Source organism: Abramis brama, assembly GCF_963993115.1.
Source record: "Abramis brama genome assembly, chromosome: 10".
Lineage (NCBI taxonomy): Eukaryota > Metazoa > Chordata > Actinopteri > Cypriniformes > Leuciscidae > Abramis > Abramis brama.
This window is the reverse complement of record NC_139972.1, coordinates 41,462,259-41,486,670: the sequence shown is the minus strand read 5'-3', so window position 1 is coordinate 41,486,670 and position 24,412 is coordinate 41,462,259. Positions and strand designations below refer to the sequence as shown.

The 24,412-nt window shown below is 43.8% G+C and overlaps 1 protein-coding gene across 1 annotated transcript; it reads left to right on the top strand.

The window, feature by feature from the left end:
- The first annotated feature begins 17,590 nt into the window (after positions 1-17,590).
- Positions 17,591-19,620, top strand: LOC311091133 (uncharacterized protein). The gene is made up of 4 exons (XM_084126900.1): positions 17,591-17,624; positions 17,713-17,927; positions 18,085-18,244; positions 18,327-19,620. Exons 1-4 carry the CDS (start codon positions 17,609-17,611, stop codon positions 18,485-18,487), a joined length of 552 nt encoding a protein of 183 aa, XP_083983026.1. The 5' UTR covers positions 17,591-17,608; the 3' UTR covers positions 18,488-19,620.
- The last annotated feature ends 4,792 nt before the right edge of the window (positions 19,621-24,412 follow it).

Genomic DNA, 24,412 nt, shown 5'->3' with positions numbered 1-24,412 from the left:
TTTCCTGCATACTGTTTGATCGTTGTATATTACATATATTGCATTGTTCTTTCACTTGTATAGTGTAAAACGTTAATGGCTATATGCTATATTGGTCTTCGGAGTAACTGAAATGCTGTAACTTTGATCTGTAAAGTAAATAAAACTACAATAGAGTGCATTTGTAAATTTATAACATTATGCATTATATCTGTACAGAAATGCATCAGGTGTCCTGCAGATGAAGACTGGCAGTGTCTCGCTGTTATCATCATGCCCACTAAAGCAGGTGTCTGTGTGTGTGTGTGTGTGTGCGTGCGTGTAAGAACATCCAGCAGGCCAGACCCGATCCTCAGACATCTGTCAGACGGAGAGGCCTGGCATTCCCTCACAGTACACACGCACACACACACACACACGTCTGTCAATAACATACCAGTGCACACTCAAACATACAGTGTGTGTGTGTGTGTGTGTGCGTGCGTGTGTGTGGGTGTGTGTGAGTGAGTGTGAGTGTCAGAGGGAAAGGCCTGGAATTCCCTCACAGTACACATACTTTCTGTCAATAACATACCAGTGCACACTTAAACATGCAGCGTGTGTGTGTGTGTGTGTGAGTGAGTGAGTGTGTGTGAGTGTAAGTGAGTGTGTGTGTGTGTGTGTGTGTGTCAGACGGAGAGGCCTGGCGTTCCCTCACAACACACACACTTTCTGTCAATAACATACCAGTGCACAGACATGCAGCGTGTGTGTGTGTGTATGTGTGTGTGTGTGATTTGTCTGCATACATGACCCACAAAACAAAGGCAAACTCATACTGTGTGCTGTAATTCAATGCCAGTGCTGTGGGCCGCATGATCTTTCTTTTTTGCGGGTCTGTTGATTAATAGATTGATTTACAATCGGCATTATTGCGATGGACGCTCATGGCTTCAGCAGAGACACGACACACACTTTCCAGCATGTTCCACACATGCAAGTTCACTGTTCAGAGGAACGAGGCCATCTAGTGTCTCCAGTCTGAACACACAGGCTGTGTCTCAAATCCCTCCACACCCTGATATAAGGCACTGTTTAACGGGACAGACATTTGTAGTGCTCTCCGAAACCATAGTGGACGTTATCGAGTGCACTTAATATTCAACAATATTATTGATCTGCCTGCAGTGACACCATTATATGACAACTGAACTGAGCTGGACGACGACATCACTGTTTTGTCCAGAGCTACTATATGGATAAATTAACTCAGTTAATAACTAATGATTTTTACAACAGAAATTAATCAACACTGAACTTACTTAAGCTGGACAATGACTTTCTTCTAGAGACCCCCTGGAAAACTAGTCCCGTCCGAATAGGGCTTAACATATTCACAAATGCTGATTAATTCAAAGATAGATGTAATGAAACAAGGTGTTAATTATTATTAGTTTTTTTTTTTAGCAATTAAATTTTTTTAAACAATTTAACCAATCATATTGATAGAGCTTGACATGTTAGTCATGATGATCATATTTTAATGTGTCTGGCTTTATCCTATAAAGCCTGTTGTATTCTTCTGTTGGGTCGAGGTTCTCTGATTATTGCTCGAGAACTCCCGGCCGTTTGAATAAACCATCTGAGGGACATTTACTGAAGTCTGTCTCTTTTGTTATTTATGCTGCGCAGGAAAGAAGTTAGGGTAAGAGACTCGGCCAGTTGTCGACGGAAGACGCAGAGAGCTAGAGTATAAAGGTTATTAAGTGTCGATTTGCAGACGCTCTGTGTCGATCAGTAGACACGACAGATTTATTTATTAAGTGTCGATTTGCAGACGCTAGATAGTCAGGTTTAGAAAAAAATCCATTACAGTAGACATCAATTCCTCAAGCCACAATTTAACAGGAGGGTCAACCTTTTTCCAGTACAGTAACAACATTTTCTTGGCTGTTATCAAACAAAATATGAGAAATGTCTATTGAACACTGTTCAACAAATGTACATAATTAGAATGACCTAATATAATAAGCACTGGGTTTGGTTCTACATTTACCCAGAGAACATCTGACAGTATTTCAAACACTCTCTGTATTTTACGACAGAGAACAAAACTATGGGCTAAATCAGCATCCTCTGAATTGCATTTATCACAAAGCGGCGAAACGTTTGGGAAAAGTCTATGTAATTTCTTTTTTGAGAATGCACCAAATCTGATGCTTCACCTCATAGAGACCAGTGGCATTGATTCAGTGCATTGACCAGCGCTGACGCCATTCATGGGAAATACTCTTAAAAGATAAAAGGATGTTACAAAAAAAACGTACTCGGTTACCTAATGTAACCTCGGTTCTCTCTAGAAGAGGGAACGAGTATTGCGTAAGTAGCTTACGCTTCGGGAAAGTTCTCTTTCTTCGAGATCTGAAGCCAAAAAATTATCCTTAATTTTGCATTTATTGTCAACGCAGTGCAGCAGCAGGCAGACCAAAGCAAGCTGTATAAGCGTGCTCATTGGCTGCCAGGCGGCAACTGCTTAAGCCTATCAGTGAGCCCGGTGTGACGTCACACCCAATGAGGGCGCTTCGCGCCCTCCACACCCTTCTAACCGTCAAGAAGGGTGTGGCCAGTGTGTATATATTGCGGGCTCACAGGCTGAGTTCTGGTTTTCATAGTCTGAAGCGCAAAAGCTCGTGGCGCGTCACGGCAGGTTACGCAATACTCGTTCCCTCTTCTAGAGAGAACCGAGGTTACATTAGGTAACCGAGTACGTTCTCTTACGAGAGGTTCTCTCGTATTGCGTAAGTAGCTTACGCTTCGGGAACCCATTGTCAACGCCGTGCGCGCCGAGCATCCAACACATGAATCCCAGGGAGACCGGGGAAAAACATAGCGTTGAAACAGGTGGCCGGTGGCCAACACCTGTACCAAGCACTTCACTTCACACAAATGACAGAGCAGCATAGCCGGTCTGTATACATCATTGTAAATGGTGTGGCCGGCAGCGCGGGCCCACACAGTGCATAAACACGCATAGGGAAAGAAAATAGAGCAGAAACACTGGTCTATTTATGGAAAGAATCCTTCCCCTGGTGCCAACCAGAAAAATAAGCCAGAAAGTGGACATAGTCTGCACTTATACTGATAACAGTGTCGCCTGCAGGGCGGGAACTTCCAGGTTATAAAACCTCACGAATGTAGATGGGGAGGCCCAGCCCGCCGCCATACAAATATCGTGAATCGAAATTCCGCTGGACCAGGCCCACGAAGAGGCCATGCCTCTAGTGGAGTGGGCTCTGACACCCAAAGGACACTGCAGGTGTTTGGAGGCGTAAGCTGCTGCAATCGCGTCCACTATCCACCTGGACAGGCTCTGTTTCGAGGCGGCGAGACCCTTGGTGCGTCCGCCAAAAGAAACAAAGAGCTGCTCGGACCGCCTGAAAGCGGCGGAGCGCGTGATGTAAACTCTCAGCGCCCTAACAGGGCATAGGAGGTTATCACTGTCCCCGTTATCGGATAATGGCAGAGCCGAGAGGGAGATGATTTGTGCCCTAAAAGGGGTACCAATCGCTTTGGGAACATAACCGTGTCTCGGTCTGAGAATGACTTTAGAGTCATTCGGTCCGAACTCGAGACATGCAGGGCTAGTAGATAGCGCGTGCAGGTCCCCCACGCGTTTTACTGAAGACAGAGCTATCAGAAAAACGGTTTTGAGCGAAAGGTACTTAAGATCCACAGATTCAAGCGGTTCAAAAGGAAAAGCCTTCAGGGCCTCCAGGACCAAGGACAGATCCCAAATAGGAACCGAGGGGGGCCGCGGGGGATTCATCCGCCTGGCTCCTCTGAGGAAACGGATAATAAGCTCATTCCTACCGATTGCCCGGCTGCGCGTCGACTCAGCGAACGCTGCAATAGCCGCCACATACACTTTGAGCGTGGAAGGGGACCTACCCTTTTCCAACAGCTCCTGTAGGAAGGAGAGCACTTGCGAAACCCCACATGTGCGTGGATCAAAGCTCTTAGCAGCGCACCATTTAGAGAACACAGACCACTTAGACGCATAGAGCCGCCTCGTGGAGGGAGCTCTAGACTGCGTGATCGTGTTCACAACCCCTTCTGGCAGGTCAACGGATATCCGTTGATTACCCATGCATGCAGAGACCACCACTCCGGGTGGGGATGCCAAATTGACCCGCCGGCTTGAGAGAGGAGATCCTTCCTCACCGGGATCGGCCATGGGGGTGAGTGCGACAGCCTCACCAGCTCTGGGTACCAAATCTGGTTCTCCCAGCGCGGGGCTATAAGGAGCACTGGGTGCTGTGTTTCCCTGATCCTTGTTAAAACCTGAGGTAACAGGGAGATCGGGGGAAAAGCGTACAGCGGGAGGCTGGGCCAAGTCTGGGACAGCGCGTCCTCGCTTTTCGAGAAAAATATCGGGCAGTGAGCGTTGTCTTTCGACGCAAAAAGGTCGACCTCCGCCCTGCCGAATAGGCGCCAGAGGAGCTGGACTGTCTGAGGATGCAGGGACCAATCTCCCGGGGGAATGATGTCCCTGGACAGTCTGTCTGGTCCCACATTCAAGTGGCCCGGCACGTGTGCGGCTCTCAGCGAGCGCAACGAGCGGTGAGCCCACACGAGAAGGCGTTCTGTCAGTTTGCACAGGCTCTTGGATCTGACACCGCCCTGTCGATTCACATAGGATACCACTGACATGTTGTCCGAGCGGACTAACACATGGTGATCCCGTATGAATGGGAGGAAGCGCTTGAGAGCGTTCTCGACCGCTATCATCTCCAAACAATTTATGTGGAGGCATTTCTCCTGGTCCGACCACAGGCCAAATGCCGGTTTGCCCTCGAAAAGAGCGCCCCAGCCTGAGGTGGAAGCGTCCGTCGAGATAACTTTGCGGTGCGAGACGGCTCCCATTGTCACTCCCCGCCGGTACCAGTCGGCCACTAACCAGGGCTTCAGTGCTGAAACGCAGCTCTGAGTCACTCTGATTCGAATGCCGCCAGAAGCCCAGGCTCTGTGAGGCACTCGGGCGTTCAACCAGCGTTGAAGCGGGCGCATACGCAGTAGACCCAGCTGAAGCACTGCTGCAGCTGAGGCCATACAACCCAGCATCCTCTGAAATGTCTTTAGAGGAGCGGTGCTGCCCGACCGAAAGGAAGCGGCCAGGCGTCGAATGCAGCGCGCGCGCTGTGTCGACAGACGGGCCGTCATTGCCACAGAGTCCAGTTCCAAACCCAGAAAGGAGGTTGAACGACTGGGCACCAATGAGCTCTTGGTCCAGTTGACCGTAAGCCCCAAGCTTTCCAGGTGGCTGAGGAGCACTGTTCTGTGAGCGATGAGCTCGGCCTCTGACTGTGCTAGAATCAGCCAATCGTCCAAATAATTCAAAATTCGCATTCCCTGACCTCTCAGGGGAGCGAGAGCCGTGTCCATGCACTTCGTGAACGTACGGGGTGCTAGAGACAGGCCGAATGGTAGGACGGTGTATTGATATACCTGACCGTCGAAGGCGAATCTCAAGAATGGCCTGTGACGGGGTATTATCTGGATCTGAAAGTATGCGTCTTTCAGATCGAGAGAGATAAACCAGTCCCTCGGGCGAATTTGCGCGAGGATCTGCCTGGTTGTGAGCATCTTGAACGGTCTTCGCATGAGAGCTTTGTTCAAATATCTCAGATCCAAAATCGGTCTGAGAGCTCCGTCCTTCTTGGGAACGAGGAAATAACGGCTGTAAAAGCCCGACTCGCTCATAGAAGGGGGAACCGGTTCTATAGCCCCTTTGCACAGAAGTGTCGCTATTTCTGCTCGAAGCAGATGTGCTACTTCCCCATTCACTCTCGTCTCGGTACGCGCCAGAAAGCGCGGGGGGCGGCGAGCGAACTGCAGAGTATAGCCCTGTTTTATTGTGTTTAGCACCCATACTGATGCACCTGGGATAGCCTCCCACGCTTCTGCGTGCGCAGCCAGGGGCAGGATGGCCTCCGGGCTCTGATCGCCGCGTATCGCGGGCTCGAGAGCTCGAAACGGAGGGGCGGGTGCAGCGCGCGCACTCTCTGTGCTTAGACACGGCGGATCGCACGCAGCGATAACTGGCCGTTTTACATGTGGTGTCCCGGTGACTTTGGACGGGGAATACACAGCGTGAGGCGCGACGCGCGAGGGCGGCGTCGGGGGCGAAATGTTCGTTAGTATGTGTGAGCGCAGGGGAGCGGGCACAGCATCTATATTTAGAACATGACCGGTTGTGAATGGCCGTGTGACAGAGCGGGCAGTGAGTAGACGGGGGCACCGTGAAGTGGACACGTGACCTACTCGAGCGGATTCTACTCGCTTTATGAGAGTGGGCTCTGTGAGAGACACGGGATTTATAGTGCTTGTGTGCAGGGGTGAACACAGAAACGTGGGCACATTCACTGCATTTGAAACACATGCGGCGTGAGCCGCGCAACCAGACATAATGCTCTCTTTGAGATTTTTCTGGGTCGCCGTGAAAACGGCGGTTGTATGCAGGCGAGAGGGTGAGATTACCGGCTCGTTGGCTGCGAAATGAGTGTCCGCAGTAACCGTGGCAACGGGGACTGACAGGACATGAAGCTTTGACGGTGGTCCGGCCGCAGCGGGACACAGCCGTCGCTTCTTTCCTCGGGCTAGGAGGTCTTAGCGGGCTCCGGTTTCACCGTAATCCTCTGCCGGGGTCCCCGGGGAGGAGGCGGTCTGTTACGGCTGGAAGAGCGCGATCTAGGGCGGCCGCCCTGTCGTCGCTGCGATGACGGAGGTCGAGCTGGACGCTGAGTGGAACTTTGCGCAGGCTGGTCGCGAGGACGGCGTGCAGCAGAGCTAGAGCGTCGAGGCAGGAAGAGATTCATCGCCTGTGTAGTCTTCTGTACCTCCGAGAAACGGTCAACGATCCCGCTAACCGCTGGGCCGAACAGGCCGGTGGGAGAGAGGGGGGCGTTGAGAAACACCGCGCGCTCAGACTCTCTCATGTCGGCGAGCGTCAACCAGAGATGCCTCTCTGTAACGGTCAGAGAAGCCATGCACCGTCCGATGGCCTGGGCAGCGGATTTCGTAGCGCGAAGGGAAAGGTCCATCGCGCTTCGTAGATCCGTAACGGAAGCAGATTCCAGACCTTTCTCGTCCATATCACGGAGGAGATTAGCCTGGAGAATCTGCAGCACGGCCATGGAGTGGAGAACAGAAGCAGCTTGACCGGCGGGGGAGAAAGCGCGGCCGACAAGGGCTGATGTGGTCCTGCAGGCCTTAGACGAGAGGGCAGCCTTTGAGCGCCAACGAGAGGGCGGGCAAAGGTGCGCTGCTACCGCCTCTTCCACAGGGGGAATGGCATTATACCCCTTCTCAGCGGCGCCGTCAACCTGTGAGAGCGTCGATGAAGCGTGTGAAGAGACCCTCGCGGAAACCGGTGCATTCCACGACTTAGAGAGCTCACTGTGGAGCTCAGGCAGGAAAGGCGTGGTTCTGGAAGCTGGCGATCGGCGGCGGCGATGGAGAAAGCAGCCGTCGAGCCTGTTCGGTGCTGGCTCCTTAGGAGGAGACCACTCGAGGCCTAACTGGTCAACAGCCCGGGTAAGGAGGCGCAAAAGCTCCGCGTCCTCGCCCGCTTGAGAACGGCCAGAATCCTGGACTGTAGAGGAGGCGGTGGACCAGTCCTCACTGTCAGACGCCAGGATAGAGCAGCTGTCAGCGGCGCGTCCATCAGACTCATCCGCCTCATCCCCCGAAACGGCGGCGGCGCGGGCGAGAGCCGGCGGTTGAGCGGCCGGGAGGGGGGGCGGAGAGGGCGAGAGAGAAGCTCGAGGGAGAGGTTCCGGCGAGCTTCTGAACGCCGCATCGGTCTCCGGTGGTCGCTGCGAGCGGCGCTTTTTCTTGCGCGGCCCAACAGGGACATGCGGAGCGACAGCCTGGTCGAAAACCTCAAGTCGAGCCCGCAGGGTCGACATTGAGAGTTCTTCGCACTCGGGGCAGCCGCCCGTAGAGAGTGCGGCGGCGGCGTGATCGCGGCCCAGGCAGAGAGCGCAGATGAGATGGCGGTCTCCGTTGCTGAGCGGGGCGCGGCACGAACCGCAGGAAAAACGAGGCATTTTGACAAAAACGCCTCGCGCTCTTTTAGAAAAAGTGCGTGTCGCAGGGCGAGCACACACACAACACAGAATAGCAGAGAAAAAGGATATGTCGCCGGATAGCGTAGCAGGCACGGATGGCTGAAGGCGGCGAAGGTGGCCGGCTTCCTCAGGCGCTGTCCTAGGCTTGCTGGTCGCTGGTTTCAACGGCGGCGGCTTCTCAAGATCCAGCGATGCGAAGAGCTTCGCTGAAGACAAGAAAATCAGAACTCAGCCTGTGAGCCCGCAATATATACACACTGGCCACACCCTTCTTGACGGTTAGAAGGGTGTGGAGGGCGCGAAGCGCCCTCATTGGGTGTGACGTCACACCGGGCTCACTGATAGGCTTAAGCAGTTGCCGCCTGGCAGCCAATGAGCACGCTTATACAGCTTGCTTTGGTCTGCCTGCTGCTGCACTGCGTTGACAATAAATGCAAAATTAAGGATAATTTTTTGGCTTCAGATCTCGAAGAAAGAGAACTTTCCCGAAGCGTAAGCTACTTACGCAATACGAGAGAACCTCTCGTAAGAGAACCCGTTTGCTTTCCTTGGACATGGCAATTTTTTTTTTTTTTGATGAATATACGACTTGACCTGAAGGACAGACGCAGGTAATCAAAGTCAATCTCTCTCTAAATCACTGTCCGTTTAGGCTTGTTAAGTGCAAATCCACAGTCTAAACAGATAAACACAGTGTTTTCATTATGACCTTATTTAACATTCAATACACATGCACAGAGAGCAAAACAAGAAGGGCATAGCCTTATGAAAAACAGAAAAATGCCAATATCACAGCTGCTTGCATTCCTCAACTAATGCCTTTCACTAGTACTGTGACTGTTATTTACTATTTATTATGTTAAATTATTGTAGTTGGGTTAGGTGGCTTAGGTATATTTTAAACTTTTAATATTTTGTTTAATTTAAGATTTGTTTTTCTAAAAAGTAAAATGCCATTCTTTAATGTCATCCATCGTCATTCGGTGGTTCTTTCTTTTTTAAAGTATCGGTTCAGGCACCGGTACCATTTTAACAGTATTGGTTTGGGTAAAAAACAAACAAATTATACCCAACCCTAGTCAGTGCTGCTGCAGGGAAATTTGTTCAAGAGCAAGACAAAGAGATAGATCTGGAAGTAGAGTCTGCATTGCCACCAAAAGGGAGGAGGAAGAAGACAACCAGGCCTGGAGAGATTCCTCATGCTGAAACTGCCACAAGTCCAGAAAAGGTTTATGAAGTCAGAGTCCACAATCAGATCACGGACACAGCTACTGAGACACTGCACAGGACAGGAGGTGTCGGGCTCATGAAACACTCTAAAGCTGCGTTTCCACCGCAGGAACTTTCCCCAGAAACTGGAGACTTCGGGTTGGGACTCAGTGTGTTTACACCGCAGGAAACAGGGTCTAAATGACGTTCCGGGTAAATATTTTCAGGGGTGGGACTTGGGCGCTGAACATGCTGATTGGTTGAGTTCATGCCGTATTTTGATTGGTTGACTCCATGCATCAATTTATTTCAACCTCCATTTTATCTGTTGCGGTGGGTGCAGCAACAGTTGTTTGCTATTCAAATCAACAATGGAGTTTTAAAAATACGACCGATGGACCGACAACGAGGGTAGGAGCTAAATCTAATACTTTAAGCTACTGAGTTGTTTGGTCCCGGAGTAATTAGGTTGACTCGCTTGCGTTTTGATGTTACATTGTCTACTTCCTCCATAAGAAAAGAGAAGACCATTCTTCCGTTGCATCACCATACACTTTTATTGACTTCACAAAACCACCGTGCATAATGTCCAATTTAGCTTTTTCTTTGTATTAGAGAGAAGTTGACATTCGTTCACCGCTTTCGCTATTGCGGTCAAAACTTTTTTGCCTTTCCAGGTCAACACACCTATCTACAACATAAGGAAGGCTACCTATATACACTGATATCACAGCGCCACTCAATGGTCAAAAATGAGAACAACACATAAACCTTATGAACACATTTTGGCTCCTAAACGAGGTTCAGGCTTTATTAAAGGATTAGTTCAAAAATATTTTTGCTGATAATTTACTCACCCCGATGTCATCCAAGATATCCATGTCTTTCTTTCTTCAGTCGAAAAGATATTAAGATTTTTGAGGATTTCATTCCAGGATTTTATGGACTTCAATGGCAACCAGCTAATCCAATGTTCAAAGAAGGTTAAAATGTCCGTCTCAATGCAGCTTCAAAGTCTCTACACGATCCCAGTCGAGAAATAAGGGTCTTATCTAGCGAAACGATCTGTCATTTTGCAATTGAAGTCCATTCTGTGTAGAAAAATCCTGGAAAGTTTTCTTAATTCATGGATATCTTGGATGACATCTGGGTAAGTAAATTATCAGCAAAAAATATTTTGAAAGTGAACTAATCCTTTAAGCTTAAATTTAGAGGATGAAATACAGCGGGAACTGTGAAGTAGCGCGTAATTTGCCTACCCAGTCAACACGTGAGATCATGCGATGATCACAGTGACATCACACAATCCTCATACTGTGATCCTCAGCATGTGTGTAAAGCGTGAGTTCATCTGATCCTCATACTGTGATCCTCAGCATGTGTGTAAAGCGTGAGCTCAACGTGAGTTCATCTGATCCTCATACTGTCAGTGGCGGATCTATGGGGTGGCAAAGGGTGGCAGCTGCCACCCCTGTGATACAGTATTGCCACCCCTGTTGCCACCCCATTTATAAATCAGATAATATTTTTTAAGTATATTTTATGTTCATAGCCTACACGTTGAAGGCCAAGGAGACCCGCAACAAACTCCTCTCAAACAGAAATCGCCGATTTAGAATCCCCTCCCCCTCACAATGGTTTCACCCATCACTAGCACGGCAGCGACCCCCGCGAAAATGAAATTTCACCAGTGGCAGCAGGGCACAGGGCAGCAGTGTTGCCAACTTAGCGCCTTTGTCGCTATTTTTAGCGACTTTTCAGACCCCCTTAGCGACATTTTTTCAAAAAAGCGACTAGCGACAAATCTAGCTACTTTTTGGACAAACCTCAGTAACCTTTAAATGTTGCCAGCATGAGTCCTGCGAGCGCGAGTTTTGCTTTCTCCCTGCCGTCACACACCTCTGTCTGCGTCTACCCTGTTCTGTGAATGGCTGAGAGGAGCAGCAGCACGGCAGCTTACAGACGTGAATGAGCAGTGTTGTTTCACGGACTTATCACTTTGTTTCATATTTAAAGAATTTAGTTTGACCATTTTATTTTCCTTTCTTTTCTTGTGCTTATCACTTGCATACTCACTATAACAGTGCTTTAGTTCACCCAGTTCCAGAACTCTCTCAATTCAGATAATTTTACACCTATAAAAAATAGTAATTCAATACTCGTCTGACAAAAAAATATAGTAAATTAGAACAGCTTTATTGGACATTCGGCTATTATATTATTATATTATACTAAAATACAGTATGTGAGCATGATTTTAATGAGAAAAAACATTAGGCAGGCAGAACGCAAGTACGCCGCGATGACGTCATGAATATGCTAATTGACGTATGACGTAATCTAGCGACATTTAACGACTTTTAGGGGAGGCGTTAGCTACTTTCCTTTGAAAATAGTTGGCAACACTGCAGGGCAGGCAGCACAGTGCATCTGTCTGCAGTACGCAGTGTCTTGCAACCCGACTGGAGAGACAGAGCTGCCCCAGAGCCTCTGAAGGTGAAGTGAGTTTCCCCAGGTGTAGTTTAAATACACGTTTAACTTAAAGTTACATTTGTAATGAATGTATTGTATGCTAAAGACAGCATCAGCAAAAACATTGAGTCTATTACGTTAGCCAAAATCAGCGGTCAAATCGCTCCCTCGTGATTTGTAAGAGCACTCTTCCCTTTGATTAGCCTAATTTTGATTTTAGTAAAGACAAGAACAGCTTAATAAAAAATATAAAATATTGTTTGTATCCATAACGTTTAACTGATGGCCGACGTTACGTTACAACACACAATACAGTGCCAGTTAGGAGATCGATAATTTGATTAGCTAAGCAGTCCTATTAAATCCAATTCCTCTCAGATATCACAGCAATGAAAATAGGTTACAACTGGGGAAATAACAAATACAATAGGATTAAGTATGGGCGTTAATAGTTGGGAGAAAATATGATGCGTAATAATGATTAGATCTACATTTGGTCTTAAAGAGGCCGCAGTCTAATAATTCTGCTGACGATTGCTCCATTAATGTGAATCAAACAACAAAAGGCAAAGAAAAAATCAGTTGCAGCTCTGGAACGATATAAGCTTTAATCTATCTATGATAAACTATGCAGTGTTATTTTAAATCTGACTTTATTAGATGTCTTTTTAGCCCATATTACTCCTGAGCAGTAATGTCAGTAGACATTACTGAAATTAAAGCACTGGATATATAATTTGTATATTTGTTTAATTGTATACTTTTTTTTGTTTGACCATGTGTTTGTACTTTGTTTTTTGGTGTCCTATGTCTTCTGAATATAAAACACAAAAGCCTGCACCCTTCTGCATAATGTATGTTTTATTTGTTTTGTTAAAGCATTGCTTTTTCTTTTGCTATAGATATTTATTTTACATTTCAAAATATAAAACAATATTAATTGTGTTCTAAATTCCCCCCCCCCCCTAAATGTGTGTTCTAAATGCACCATCTAAGCTGGTCTTCCAACCACCATAAAACATGTAAAGAAGAAGAAAAAGTTGTGCATGGTATTGTTACACCGCAGAAATGGTGAGTGGCCTATTTACATACTTTTAGATGTGCAATGTGGTCTGGTCTTTTTTTTTTTAGCAGAGTACTGCTCACACATGCTACATGTGCACCAGCCATTTTACCTTCAGTAATCACACCAAAATTGCTAGCTGCAGCTAGTTTGCATATCAGTATTTGTGAATTGTTAGGCCTGTTATGTCAGATCATTACAACATTACTAACTTTATATTTCAATATATTAATTTTTTTTATTTATACTTATATTTCAATAATTAACAAGCGCTGTAAAACAACAGTAAGCAAGAATGCTGCACTGGTGGAATAGCGTAAACTATCATTGCTCTTTGGATAAAAAGATGAAGTACGCCTACTCTTAGACACTCATATTAAAGATAAAAAGCCTTATTTCACCACGCTATATGACTAGTTTTTTAACAACAACTTCTATCTGCGGAACTGTAGCTGTTTTATGTTAAAAGCTTCAACGTCACTTCCCATTTACCAAAACTCAAAGTGACTGACATTCATCCTCTTATTAACATAACAACAACTTTACCCAGACATCAGATGCAACACTACATCATTAAGAATGTAAAGTGTAGATCTACAAAAGTGTAGTTTAAAGTACTTTAGGATACACACTTTCTTTAGGATACACAACATTTGTCCCAAGAAGACTTCTTAAACAATTATCAAATACAGTAATCAGTGAGAGTGGCTAAGGTTGTCCTCTCAAACAAAAAAAATTTGTAAAAGATTTATGTGTTTCATATGTTTTACTAATACAGAAGTTCTTTTTGGCCTGTTAGGATTTGGAAACAAAAATTAAGGCATTGAAAAGACAGCAACAAAAAGCTCGTAGAAAATCAAAAAAGATCATTTTGGCTCTTCAGAAAAAAAATGAAAACACTTCTGATAGTGAACACTCCTCCAGAGAACTTGAATCAGACTACTCATCAGACGACTCAGGAAATATGCTGAATGTTGTGGAGCAGCATCTAAATGAAGACTTGCAAGAACAGTATGATTCAGAATCACAACAGAATACCATAATTAATATGCAAGATCAAGTGCTATGGTATGAAATTGATAGACTAAATGATTCCATGGATGTTACCAGTGAAAGTAACTCAGAGCTAGCTTTGTCTCTGGAGAAAAAGCTGTCTGAGTGGGCAATGAAATTCAACATCTCCATGACCTCTCTCACTCATTTGCTTAAGATTTTGAAGGAACATGACATTGATGTTCCAGCAGACGGAGATTGAAAACACCTCGTTCTGGCAGTTTGAGAATAACTGAAAAATCAGGTACATTTTAACTTTGAAAATGTCCATGCACTCATTTGGCAATATTATTCAGAAATTTCACTGAACTGTAAAATCTTGTTTTTGATAGGTGGCAAATACACATATTTTGGATTAAAGGAAGGTCTTACGCATACTCTGTCTGAGCAAGACACTTCAAAATACGACCACTTTGAGATTTCTTTGAATATTGATGGCCTACCCATTTTCAAGTCCAAAAACCTCACAATGTGGCCACTTCAGTGTGCTGTCATCAACATTGATGAAATGAAAAACAGTCCTTTTGTTGTTGCTCTGTTTTCTGGAGCAAAGAAACCAAATGATTTGGAGTTTTTGAGGGATTTTATGGAGGAGCTGCAAGAACTGATGGAAACAGGCTTTAAAGGGAAGAGAATTGTCCTCAAAAACATCATATGTGATGCACCAGCACGAGCCCTCACCAAAGGAATAGTTCAGTTTAATGGCCGCTATGGCTGTGACTTTTGTGATGTAAAGGGAGTTTCATTAGAGCAAAATGCTTTTTTTGTATAAAGGAAATCTCAGAACCAATGAGTCATTTAGACAGAAGACAAATCCTGAACATCACAAAACAGATAGCATTCTTTTGAATCTGGACATTGATATGATCAGGCAGTTCCCAATAGATCCCATGCATTGTGTAGATCTAGGAGTGACTAAGCGAATGTTGATGCTGTGGAAAGAAGGACCTTTGGCCCATAGATTATCAGCTGGACATCTTAGCACCATTACTTATTTTCATCAAGCTGTCCGACATCACATACCTCCTGAATTCAATAGGAAACCCAGGGGGTTAGATGAACTGAAGCACTGGAAAGCAACTGAATTCCGAACATTTTTGCTTTATACTGGACCAGTGATTTTGAAATATGTTCTCGATAAGGAGAAGTATATTCACTTCCTTTCACTTAGTATTGGAATGCGCATCTTGTACAGTGAAAACCTAATGGAGCATCGTGATTATGCAGATGAGCTGTTAACATATTTTGTTGAAAAAGGTAGCAGCCTGTATAGCATGAGTTTCATCTCATATAATGTGCATTGCTTGCTACATCTCACTGATGTTGCAAATTACAACAGATCATTACACTATTGTTCAGCGTACAAGTTTGAGAACAATATGGGTCAAATCAAGAGGTTTATCCGCGGTTCAAGTGATCCACTGATTCAAGTAGCTAACAGATTGGCAGAGAGGCAAGCAATATCAAGTTCTAAGAAATCAAATGTTAACTCTGGTACGCCAAAGACAAAAGAATGTTACAGAATGACCAATGATAGCTACTGCCTTATACATGGAGTTCAAGAAAATCTTTTCTGTGAGGTTTTTTGCAGAATGGAACCTTTGTACACTAAGCCATGTGACTCCAGAATAATTGGCATATTCAAAGGATTTCGGAATCACACTAAAATGTTACATACTGACACCACTCAACTGAGACATAAAGCAATCATGATACCTTTGTCATTGATTGATAAAGATTAATACAATGCGGTAGCGCTTATACCGCTCATGCATTCAGTTTGATTAGTTAGTCAAGTAAGTCAGTAAGGCAGGGTTTTTGCCTTTTTTATTGCATGTTATCCTGATTTTGATCCAAAGACTATGAATAATGTGTGTGTGTGTGTGTGTGTGTGTGCGTGTGCGTGTGCGTGCGTCTTTCAGTATCGAATTTGTTTATTCGGTGATGGACAGACATCTGTTGTACCAATCAGTTGGATTTTTGATGACAATGGAACATTGAAGTGTCGATGGACATCATCACTCTCAAACATTAAAAACAATTCTCCACCAAACCCTAACTGGAAGGTTTATGACATTGTGAAGATCGTTGGACCATCAATTGGTAAGAAATTGCAATAATGGTGCATTTGAATTGAAAATGAATGTGATGCTGAAATGTGGGTATAAGAACACAAATTCAAGTTGTTGTGCCTAATATAAGACAATCACAATTTTAGTTTTACATAAGTATTTAACATTTCTGGAAGATTTTTTTTCTTAATATTATGATAGGTGGTCTTATAAATTTGCTAATCATAATATATTTATGTATTCTATGATGAATAAATAGTTGACTGAATTTCCATTATACACATAGTATACATAAATTTACCACTTACAGGAGACTATGATCAAGCAAATCAATACATCTCAGATTACACAACGGGGGTCTCAGCAGCAGAGGACTCAATTACTTATTCAATGACAGACCCTGCAGTTGTGGAATTACCTGAGAAGAGAAAAAGGAAAAATAAGCTCTGTGATGAAAGTGACATCAATTCAGAGACATCTTCCTGTGAAGGTCTGTATATATTGAAATGATTGGTATGCAGAAAACAATTTAGCCATAACTCTGTGATCATTCTTTATTTGTATGTACTAAACAGATGATATGAACTTGAAGCAGTCAGGAAATGAAGTGAAGCAATCTGGTCTGAAGTCAAGAAATGTCCCACTGCCCAAACCTCCTATATACCATGGTTAGCCTGTTTTAACTTTGATGTAGAACTTTGAACTTGCTAAAGCACTTTTATGTTTTTTCAATCCATTTTTTATTAGTTTGTTTTTTTCTTCTTTTGAACATTAGTCAATATTCAGCTCATTCAGAAAGTTCAGTGTGACAGTGTTTTAACTTTTTAACTAAACTTTTATTTAATAAAAAATATTTTTCTTCTGCATGATCTATCTTTAAAGATACTCTTCAGAGAAGTGGGAAAAAAGATGAGGATGATCCCAAGCCCACAAGCTCTGATGTGTCAGGTGATTTAAACATATACACACATATACAAAAGATAAATTCATGTATTAATGGTGTGTATAATGTGTTACTATGCAGAGGTTTTTACACTTTATATTGCCAAAACCCACCATATATGATGAACCTTTAGCTAAGGAGTAATGTTGGACATGTAAACCTGAAGATAAACATTTTTAGTTCAAATTTATTAGTTTTATAGAAGCTTTACAAAGAATTCTGTTTTACAAAGAAATACAAATCCCATACTACAGATAAAAAACAAATATAAACACTTAAATGTCTCTATCAAGAACTTAAAAATGTGACTGTAACAATGTTTGAATATATTAATATTTATGTTTTTTATGAATTTTATGAAGACCCTTACAACCCTCTGGAGGCCTGTTGTGGGTCCCCTGACCCCGGTTAGAAAACCCATGCATTCATGTATTGATGTACATTAAGCCACTTACTTCTATATCTTCCTCTCAGAATTTCATGATCTTCAACAACATCACATGACTTATAAAGAAATTACAGTGCAAACCAGGATACCAGGTGTGTATACATTGTTTATTCATTGTGTATACAAGGTTTGTTATGGCAAAAGATTAGGTGATCATACTAATTTTAATGTGATAAACAGATGATGTGCATTTAAAGAAGTCAAGAAATGCAATGAAGCATAACAGGGAAGGAACCAAAGGAAACAAAATGCAAAGTCACCATGGAGAAATTGTTTGGTATGTGATATATCAATTAGACATTATTTATTTATACAGACATAAAACATCCTTTGCTATATAACAATCTAACTTTACAATTTTTCAGATCTGAATACTAAGATACTCCAACAAATTCAAATGCTGGAACAGAGACAAGCTGTCATCATGAATGACTTGGCAAAAGTTAAGTCTGTACTCATGAAGTGGGCAGAAGAAGATGCCCATGAGGAACTTTTTAAACAACAACAGTGCTCCAGCTTTGAAACGTTTGAAGCCTTCTGTCAGAGGCTTGAAGAAGACAAAAATTATCGAGAGCTTTATGTTAGTACTACTATATAAATTTAGCGTTTATTTTTACAACAAAGCCACAGTTTTATTTTTATTTATTTTTTTATTTTTTTGCAGCAGATACCATGTAAAAGAAATGTTGAAGCCTGGTATATTTTAATCATGACAATATTATGTATGTTTTTGTCAGGTACACTATCTCATCCATACTCACGGCAGCTCCAATATAGGTGAGATGGTGAGACAGGCTTTAAAAAGCATAGCGTCAGACAATGTTCTCTGTCTGTATAACAGAACGGGGAAAGATGGGAAGAAGGTGTTGCCACCTGTGCTCCTGACATGTTTGAAAAGTAAGTGTTTAAGTTTTGGTTTGTGCATCTGGATGCTGCTATAGAAATTGTAATGTTAACACCTTGCTCTTTGTGTTTTTAGAATGTGTCAGGTCTTTTCACAAACAAAATGAAATAGAGGTGAAGAAGCTAAAAGTAGCCACCAGAACAACACCAGACGCGGAATGTATTCGCCAAGTAGAAATGTTTTTGTCCAACGCCAACACCAGGCTGAAAAGGAAACCAAATAAAGGAAAAAGCTGACTTTTTGTTTGATTGTTTTTATTGATGGAAATAAAGAATGTGGGTGTAAAAGTTTGAGTTAACTGAATCATTTTAGATAACAGTGAACTAACACAATTATTGCATAGTGGTGTTATATGGTGATCTCACGGTATGAGCACACAGTGATCACATTATGAGCACACAGTGATCACATTATGAGCACACAGTGAGTGCGCAGTGACCTCACAGTGACCACAGTATGAGCACACAGTGACCACAGTATGAGCACACAGTGAGTGTGATGTGACCTCATATTTCGACCACAGTATGAGTGCACTGATATTGTGCAGTGACCTCATGTTGTGAACAAAGTATGAGCACACAGTGAGAGCTCTGTGTGGTTACACTTTTAGTTCACTGTGACACTCACATTATGACCGCACCATGAGAATATTGTGAGCTCATAGTGACATCATTGTGAGATCAAATTGTTGACTGGGTAGTCTTCACTATACTTTAGACCGCGGTGAAAACGCAGACAGCAACAGGTCTAGGGGAACAACAAATTGTTCCGTGTAATTTCGGTGGAAACGTGGCTTATGCTGACCTTGCATTTCTAGACCTCAGGAGCTTCACTCAGTTGAAGTCGTCCTCTCTTCCATGTTCCAAGAGCTCAGCAAATGTCTGTTGAGGTTTGACAGTGAAGCAACTGCTGACAATTTAGACATTTTGCTCCACAGTGGGAACATTTTTAAATGTTGAGTACATGGTCAAAACATTGGAAGACAAGACTGGAGATGTAAGGAGTGTTCCTCATGTAATGAATGCCCACTTTGTTGCTACCAGATTACCGGGAGGTTCGATCGGATGTCAAATGTTTACCACCTCCTAGATCTCGCATACAAGTTCCTGCTCACCCTGTCCATCACTCAGGTTGCCTGTGAACGTACATTTTCAACGCTCAGGTTCATTAAAACCAGAGTCAGAACCAAGCTCTCACAGGAGTATTTGGAAGCTTTTATGTTGAGAGAGACATCCTCTTCTGTCTTGACTCTGATGTGATCATTGACAAATTTGCAGAGTAAAGTGCTTCTCCTGTCGGCCCTGGCAGTGATTTGGAAAATCTGTAGTTGAACACATCAAATCCATCTTTGCATGTCATGGATTCCCAGAGGTGGTGTGCTCGGACAATGGGCCACAGTTTGCTTCAGAGTGTTTCCGGGGTTGCAACCATGTGTCATCGATTCCTCATTTTCCATAGAGCAACGGAGAGGCGGAGTGAGCTGTGAAGACAATCAAGAACCTACCTTGCACTTATGGCTCACCGAGCATCTCCTCTTTCCAATGCCAATGGTTGGAAAAGCTGAAGAACTGACATACAGATGTAAACAGAAACAAAATTTAGTTTACATCTGTATGTCAGTTCTTCAGCTTTTCCAAATCTGCACACTTTGAGCTGAGACGGGATCTAGTGTCCTTATTTCTCTTCCCACGAGGAGCTCGGCAGGACTGTAACCATTGGCAAGAGGAGATGCTCGGTGAGCCATAAGTGCAAGGTAGTGTCTTCACAGCTCACTCCGCCTCTCCGTTGCTCTACGGAAAATGAGGAATCAATGACACGTGGTTGCAACCCCGGAGACACTCTGAAGCAAACTGTGGCCCATTGTCCGAGCACACCACCTCTGGGAATCCATGACATGCAAAGATGGAGTTGATGTGTTCAACTACAGCTTTAAGGAGACGACTTTAATCTCGAATTGCTACGACTTTATTCGCGTAATTTTGACTTTATTCTCTTTAATCTCGTAATCTTAGATTTATGTATTTTTTTTACATTGCAGTTCAGGGCTTCCGTAGTTAAGGGACTAATTCAATTTGTTTGTTAGTGATTTATTTTATTATTTTATGCCACTGGTGAAAGGATCCTATATTCACCCTCTGCTAGATCTTTCCCATCTGAAGCATGAGCTAAGACATACTGGGAAGGGGGTGAGTGTTAGAAAATAATAATGCTTTTACGCAGTGGTTTCTTAACTTAACTTAGTTTTCAGAAATGTTAGTTTTTTGTTTGTTTTTAATAAGGTCTGTGATAACATTTCTAGAACAGACATTCATGTTTTGTTCTTAACATACAGGCCCGGCGCCAGGATGGCATCACTGGTGGGGCATTTTAATCCCATGGGAGGGCGCCACTACATGTACCTGGCGACTGATTTGGCCTGCAGCCCTGCTCCTTTACATTTATTTATTTATTATTACTCTATACTGTATTATACCGGCAGCCTAATAGTCATGAATGCACTATGCGCTATTTTTTAACATATCCCCGGCGAACGGCTTCTACACGCAAGTGAAAAACTCTTCCCAAAGCGCAGTGGAATGCAGCGACCTGGCGTTTCCTGATGGATCAAGGTTGTTCCTGAACTTCCTTTTCTACGTGCAATTCACACAAGCTCTAAGCGCGTGCGAGACTTTGAATAGAACTGTTAATATTGCTGTCTTCACGAAGTGCTGAAATGTCAATCACTATACAGTATCATCATGACATGGCCTATAGTCAGGAAAAGAAGACCCAAAAGCGGGAATATGTAACAAATCAAACTTTATTAATGAAACAGAAGATCAAAGGGAATAACGGCTTTCATAATTTTCAGTTACGTGACTGGCGCAGAGACCTACGTGTTATTTTAATTTTTAATTTAGTTTTATTAATAATTTGATTTTGAATTAGTTTTATTTTTAGTTTCTGTGGTAATATTAGTTTAATTTTAAGCAATTTTGTTATGTGCTTTTGTCATTTTATTTTTAGGCCTATTTTTTTTAAATATAGCTATTTAGGTTTAATTTAGGCTGTATTAAATTATTTAGATACAATTTAGCTATATTTCAATTTGTTTAGTTTAAGTATTTATTTATTTCCAGTTAAACATTTTAGAGCTTCAACTTAAACTTATTTTAGTCTATTGCAAGGCAACATTGCACAAATTATTTCTGGGGGGGGGGCGACACAAATTTGAACTGTCATCATCTGTGTGCTCATTCACATTACCATCTTTTGACTACATGGAAAATTTTAATCGTGTAGTTCACATTTCTGCAAAGATATTTTAGAAAGACTTTGTTGGGTTTTCATTTTAATCCACCTTTGTTGTCCCTGTCTCATCATTTACTGCACTGATCCACTGATGCACTGATGAATTTGCCATCACTGAGAAAAGAGCATAAAAATACTCAACTGATTGCCTACATATACAAAAACTTATTTTACTTAGAAATATAAATATATATTAAATATATTTTACTTATATAAATATAATGCATTGTTTAAAAATTCTAGATATTTTTATATTTCCTCCCAATTTTAACAATTCATTTAATAAGCTGACATTGACTGGCTTTTCACAGGAAGAGGAGACAGTGAGGGCAAGATAACTGGAAGGGAAACAAAAACTGCTGTGGTTTCTGATAATGAAGCACGTTAGTGAAAACGTCAGTGAAAATAACCCTGTCAATGTTGATCTAACACTGAATTTCAATGAACTGACGTTCAAGGTTGGTACATCACAAAAATGTAAAATTTGGCTATAACATTTTCAGTGACAGTTTCCAATAAGATCTCATTAGGTAACGTTAGTTAATTCGGTAACACTTTACTATAAGGTTCATTAGCTAACATTAGTTAATGCATTAACTAACATGAACTAACCATGAGCAATACATTTGTTACTGTATTTGTTAATCTTAGTTAACGTTAGTTAACTATCTGTTCATTGTTTGTTTTCATGTTAGTTCACAGTGCATTAACTAATGTTAACAAGATTTTAATAAAGTATTAGTAAATGTTGAAATTAACATTAACAAAGATTAATAAATGCTGTATAAGTGCAGTTCATTTTTTAGTTAATGCTAACTAATGTTGTTAACTAATGAACCTTTTTGTAAAGTGTTACCATTAATTCTTAAACTAACAATGAGCAATATGTTTGTCTCATGACTTAACCAGTGTTTACAAATGGAACCTTAATGTAAAGTGTAACGTCTCGGTTATGTATGTAACCCTCGTTCCCTTGCATTTCGCACTCCGCCCTGCAGCGCAGGTATAAACACGGAAACGGATGCACGCACCACTTGATTTTCGCTGAGGAGGTGAGCGGAGCCCGGAGTCAGCGGTGGACCAGCAGTAACGGCGACGGGACTACGTCTCCGTTCCCTCCTTCAGGGAACAAGGGTTACATACGTAACCGAGACGTTCCCTTTCAGTCGCTCAAGTTCAACGTAGTCGACTGATTGGGATCCCTATTAAAACGCCACTAGTGCTGACACCTTCCAGTGCCTAGACAAAAGCCTCCTGACCCCCCGCATTAATGAGGCGGAGATAGGACAGGGCTTAGGCCAGGGAAGTCACTGCTGTTCCGCGAAATCCACTCAGTTAGACTTGGATAACACTGGGAAAGCGTGCCCTTTCGATGGAAGGAGGGACGCTACGGAAGCCACATCCAGTCTGCAGGGAGGTAACATGTGGAGGATACACATATGGACTGGGCGAATTACCGGGCAGTACAACATATGGAATGTCACTGAGGTGGCTCCAGCCTATAACGGGGAGACTCAACTGTCAGAGCAGACTCTGCCATGGGAAAATACGGGCTTCGCCTCAGGGAGCCGTACCGTGGAGAATACACATATGGGATCGCTGTAGGGATCACAGCATATGGATCCAGCCTAGAACAAGTTCCACCAGTGCATACGAGTGGTAGGCCTAGCATCGGACGCTCCGCCACGTCCAATGCTTAAGGAGTTAGAGGAACTCAACTGGAGCAAGAATGGCGCACGTATCCAGTCCATAGGAGGGGAATGGCGCAGCAAGTCGACACATCGAGCGGGGCTTACGGTTTTAACTGGCTTCTATGTGAAGAAAGCACACGGGAAGCAACCGCCTTGACACGTAGGCTATAGAATCTACGAAGGTGTCGCCCAGCCCACAGCTCTACAAACATCTGTTAGCAAGGCACCCTGCGCCAACGCCCAGGAAGCGGTTACACTCCGAGTGGAGTGAGCTCGCAGTCCCGGGGGACAAGGTGCATCGTGAGACTCATACGCCAAGATGATGGCATCCCCTATCCAGTGGGCCAACCTCTGCTTGGAGACAGCCTTTCCCTTCTGCTGGCCTCCGTAACAGACGAAGAGCTGATCTGAGGTCCTGAGGTTTTGCGTTCTGTCCACATGTAACCGCAAGGAGCAGACGGGACAGAGAAAAAGCCAGGGCTGGGTCTGCCTCCTCTAGGGGCAGCACTTGCAGGTTCACCACCTGGTCCCAAAAGGGAGTGGTAGGAACCTTGGGCACATATACAGGCCGGGGTCTCAGGATAACGTGAGAGTTAGCCAGCCCGAATTCCAGGCATGATTCGTCAACCAAAAATGCGTGCAGGTCCCCTACCCTCTTGATGGATGCCAAAGCAAGCAGGAGGACTGTTTTTAAAGACAGGACTTTTAACTCAGCTGCCTGCAGTGGCTCTAAGAGAGGTCTCTCAAGTGCGGTCAGCACCAGAGATAAATCCCAACATGGTATAGATAAATCCCAACAAGGCGGATTCAGTCTCCTTGCTCCCCTCAGGAACCTGATGATCAGGTCGTGCTTTCGCATGGATCTCCCATCCACTGCATCGTGATGTGCTGCAATAGGTGCAACATACACTTTGAGGGTGGAGGGAGACAGCCCTCGCTCCAACCCATCTTGCAGGAAAGAAAGCACGGCGCCGATCGAACACCTTCGGGGGTCTTCTCGGTGAGAAGAACACCACTCAACGAACAGGTTCCACTTCAGAGCGTAAGCATGCCTCGTAGAGGGTGCTCTCGCAGAAGTGATGGTGTCTATGACTGATTGTGGTAGATCACCTAGAATCTCTGTGTCCCATCCAGGAACCAGACATGGAGTTTCCAGTGGTCTGGATGCGGGTGCCATAC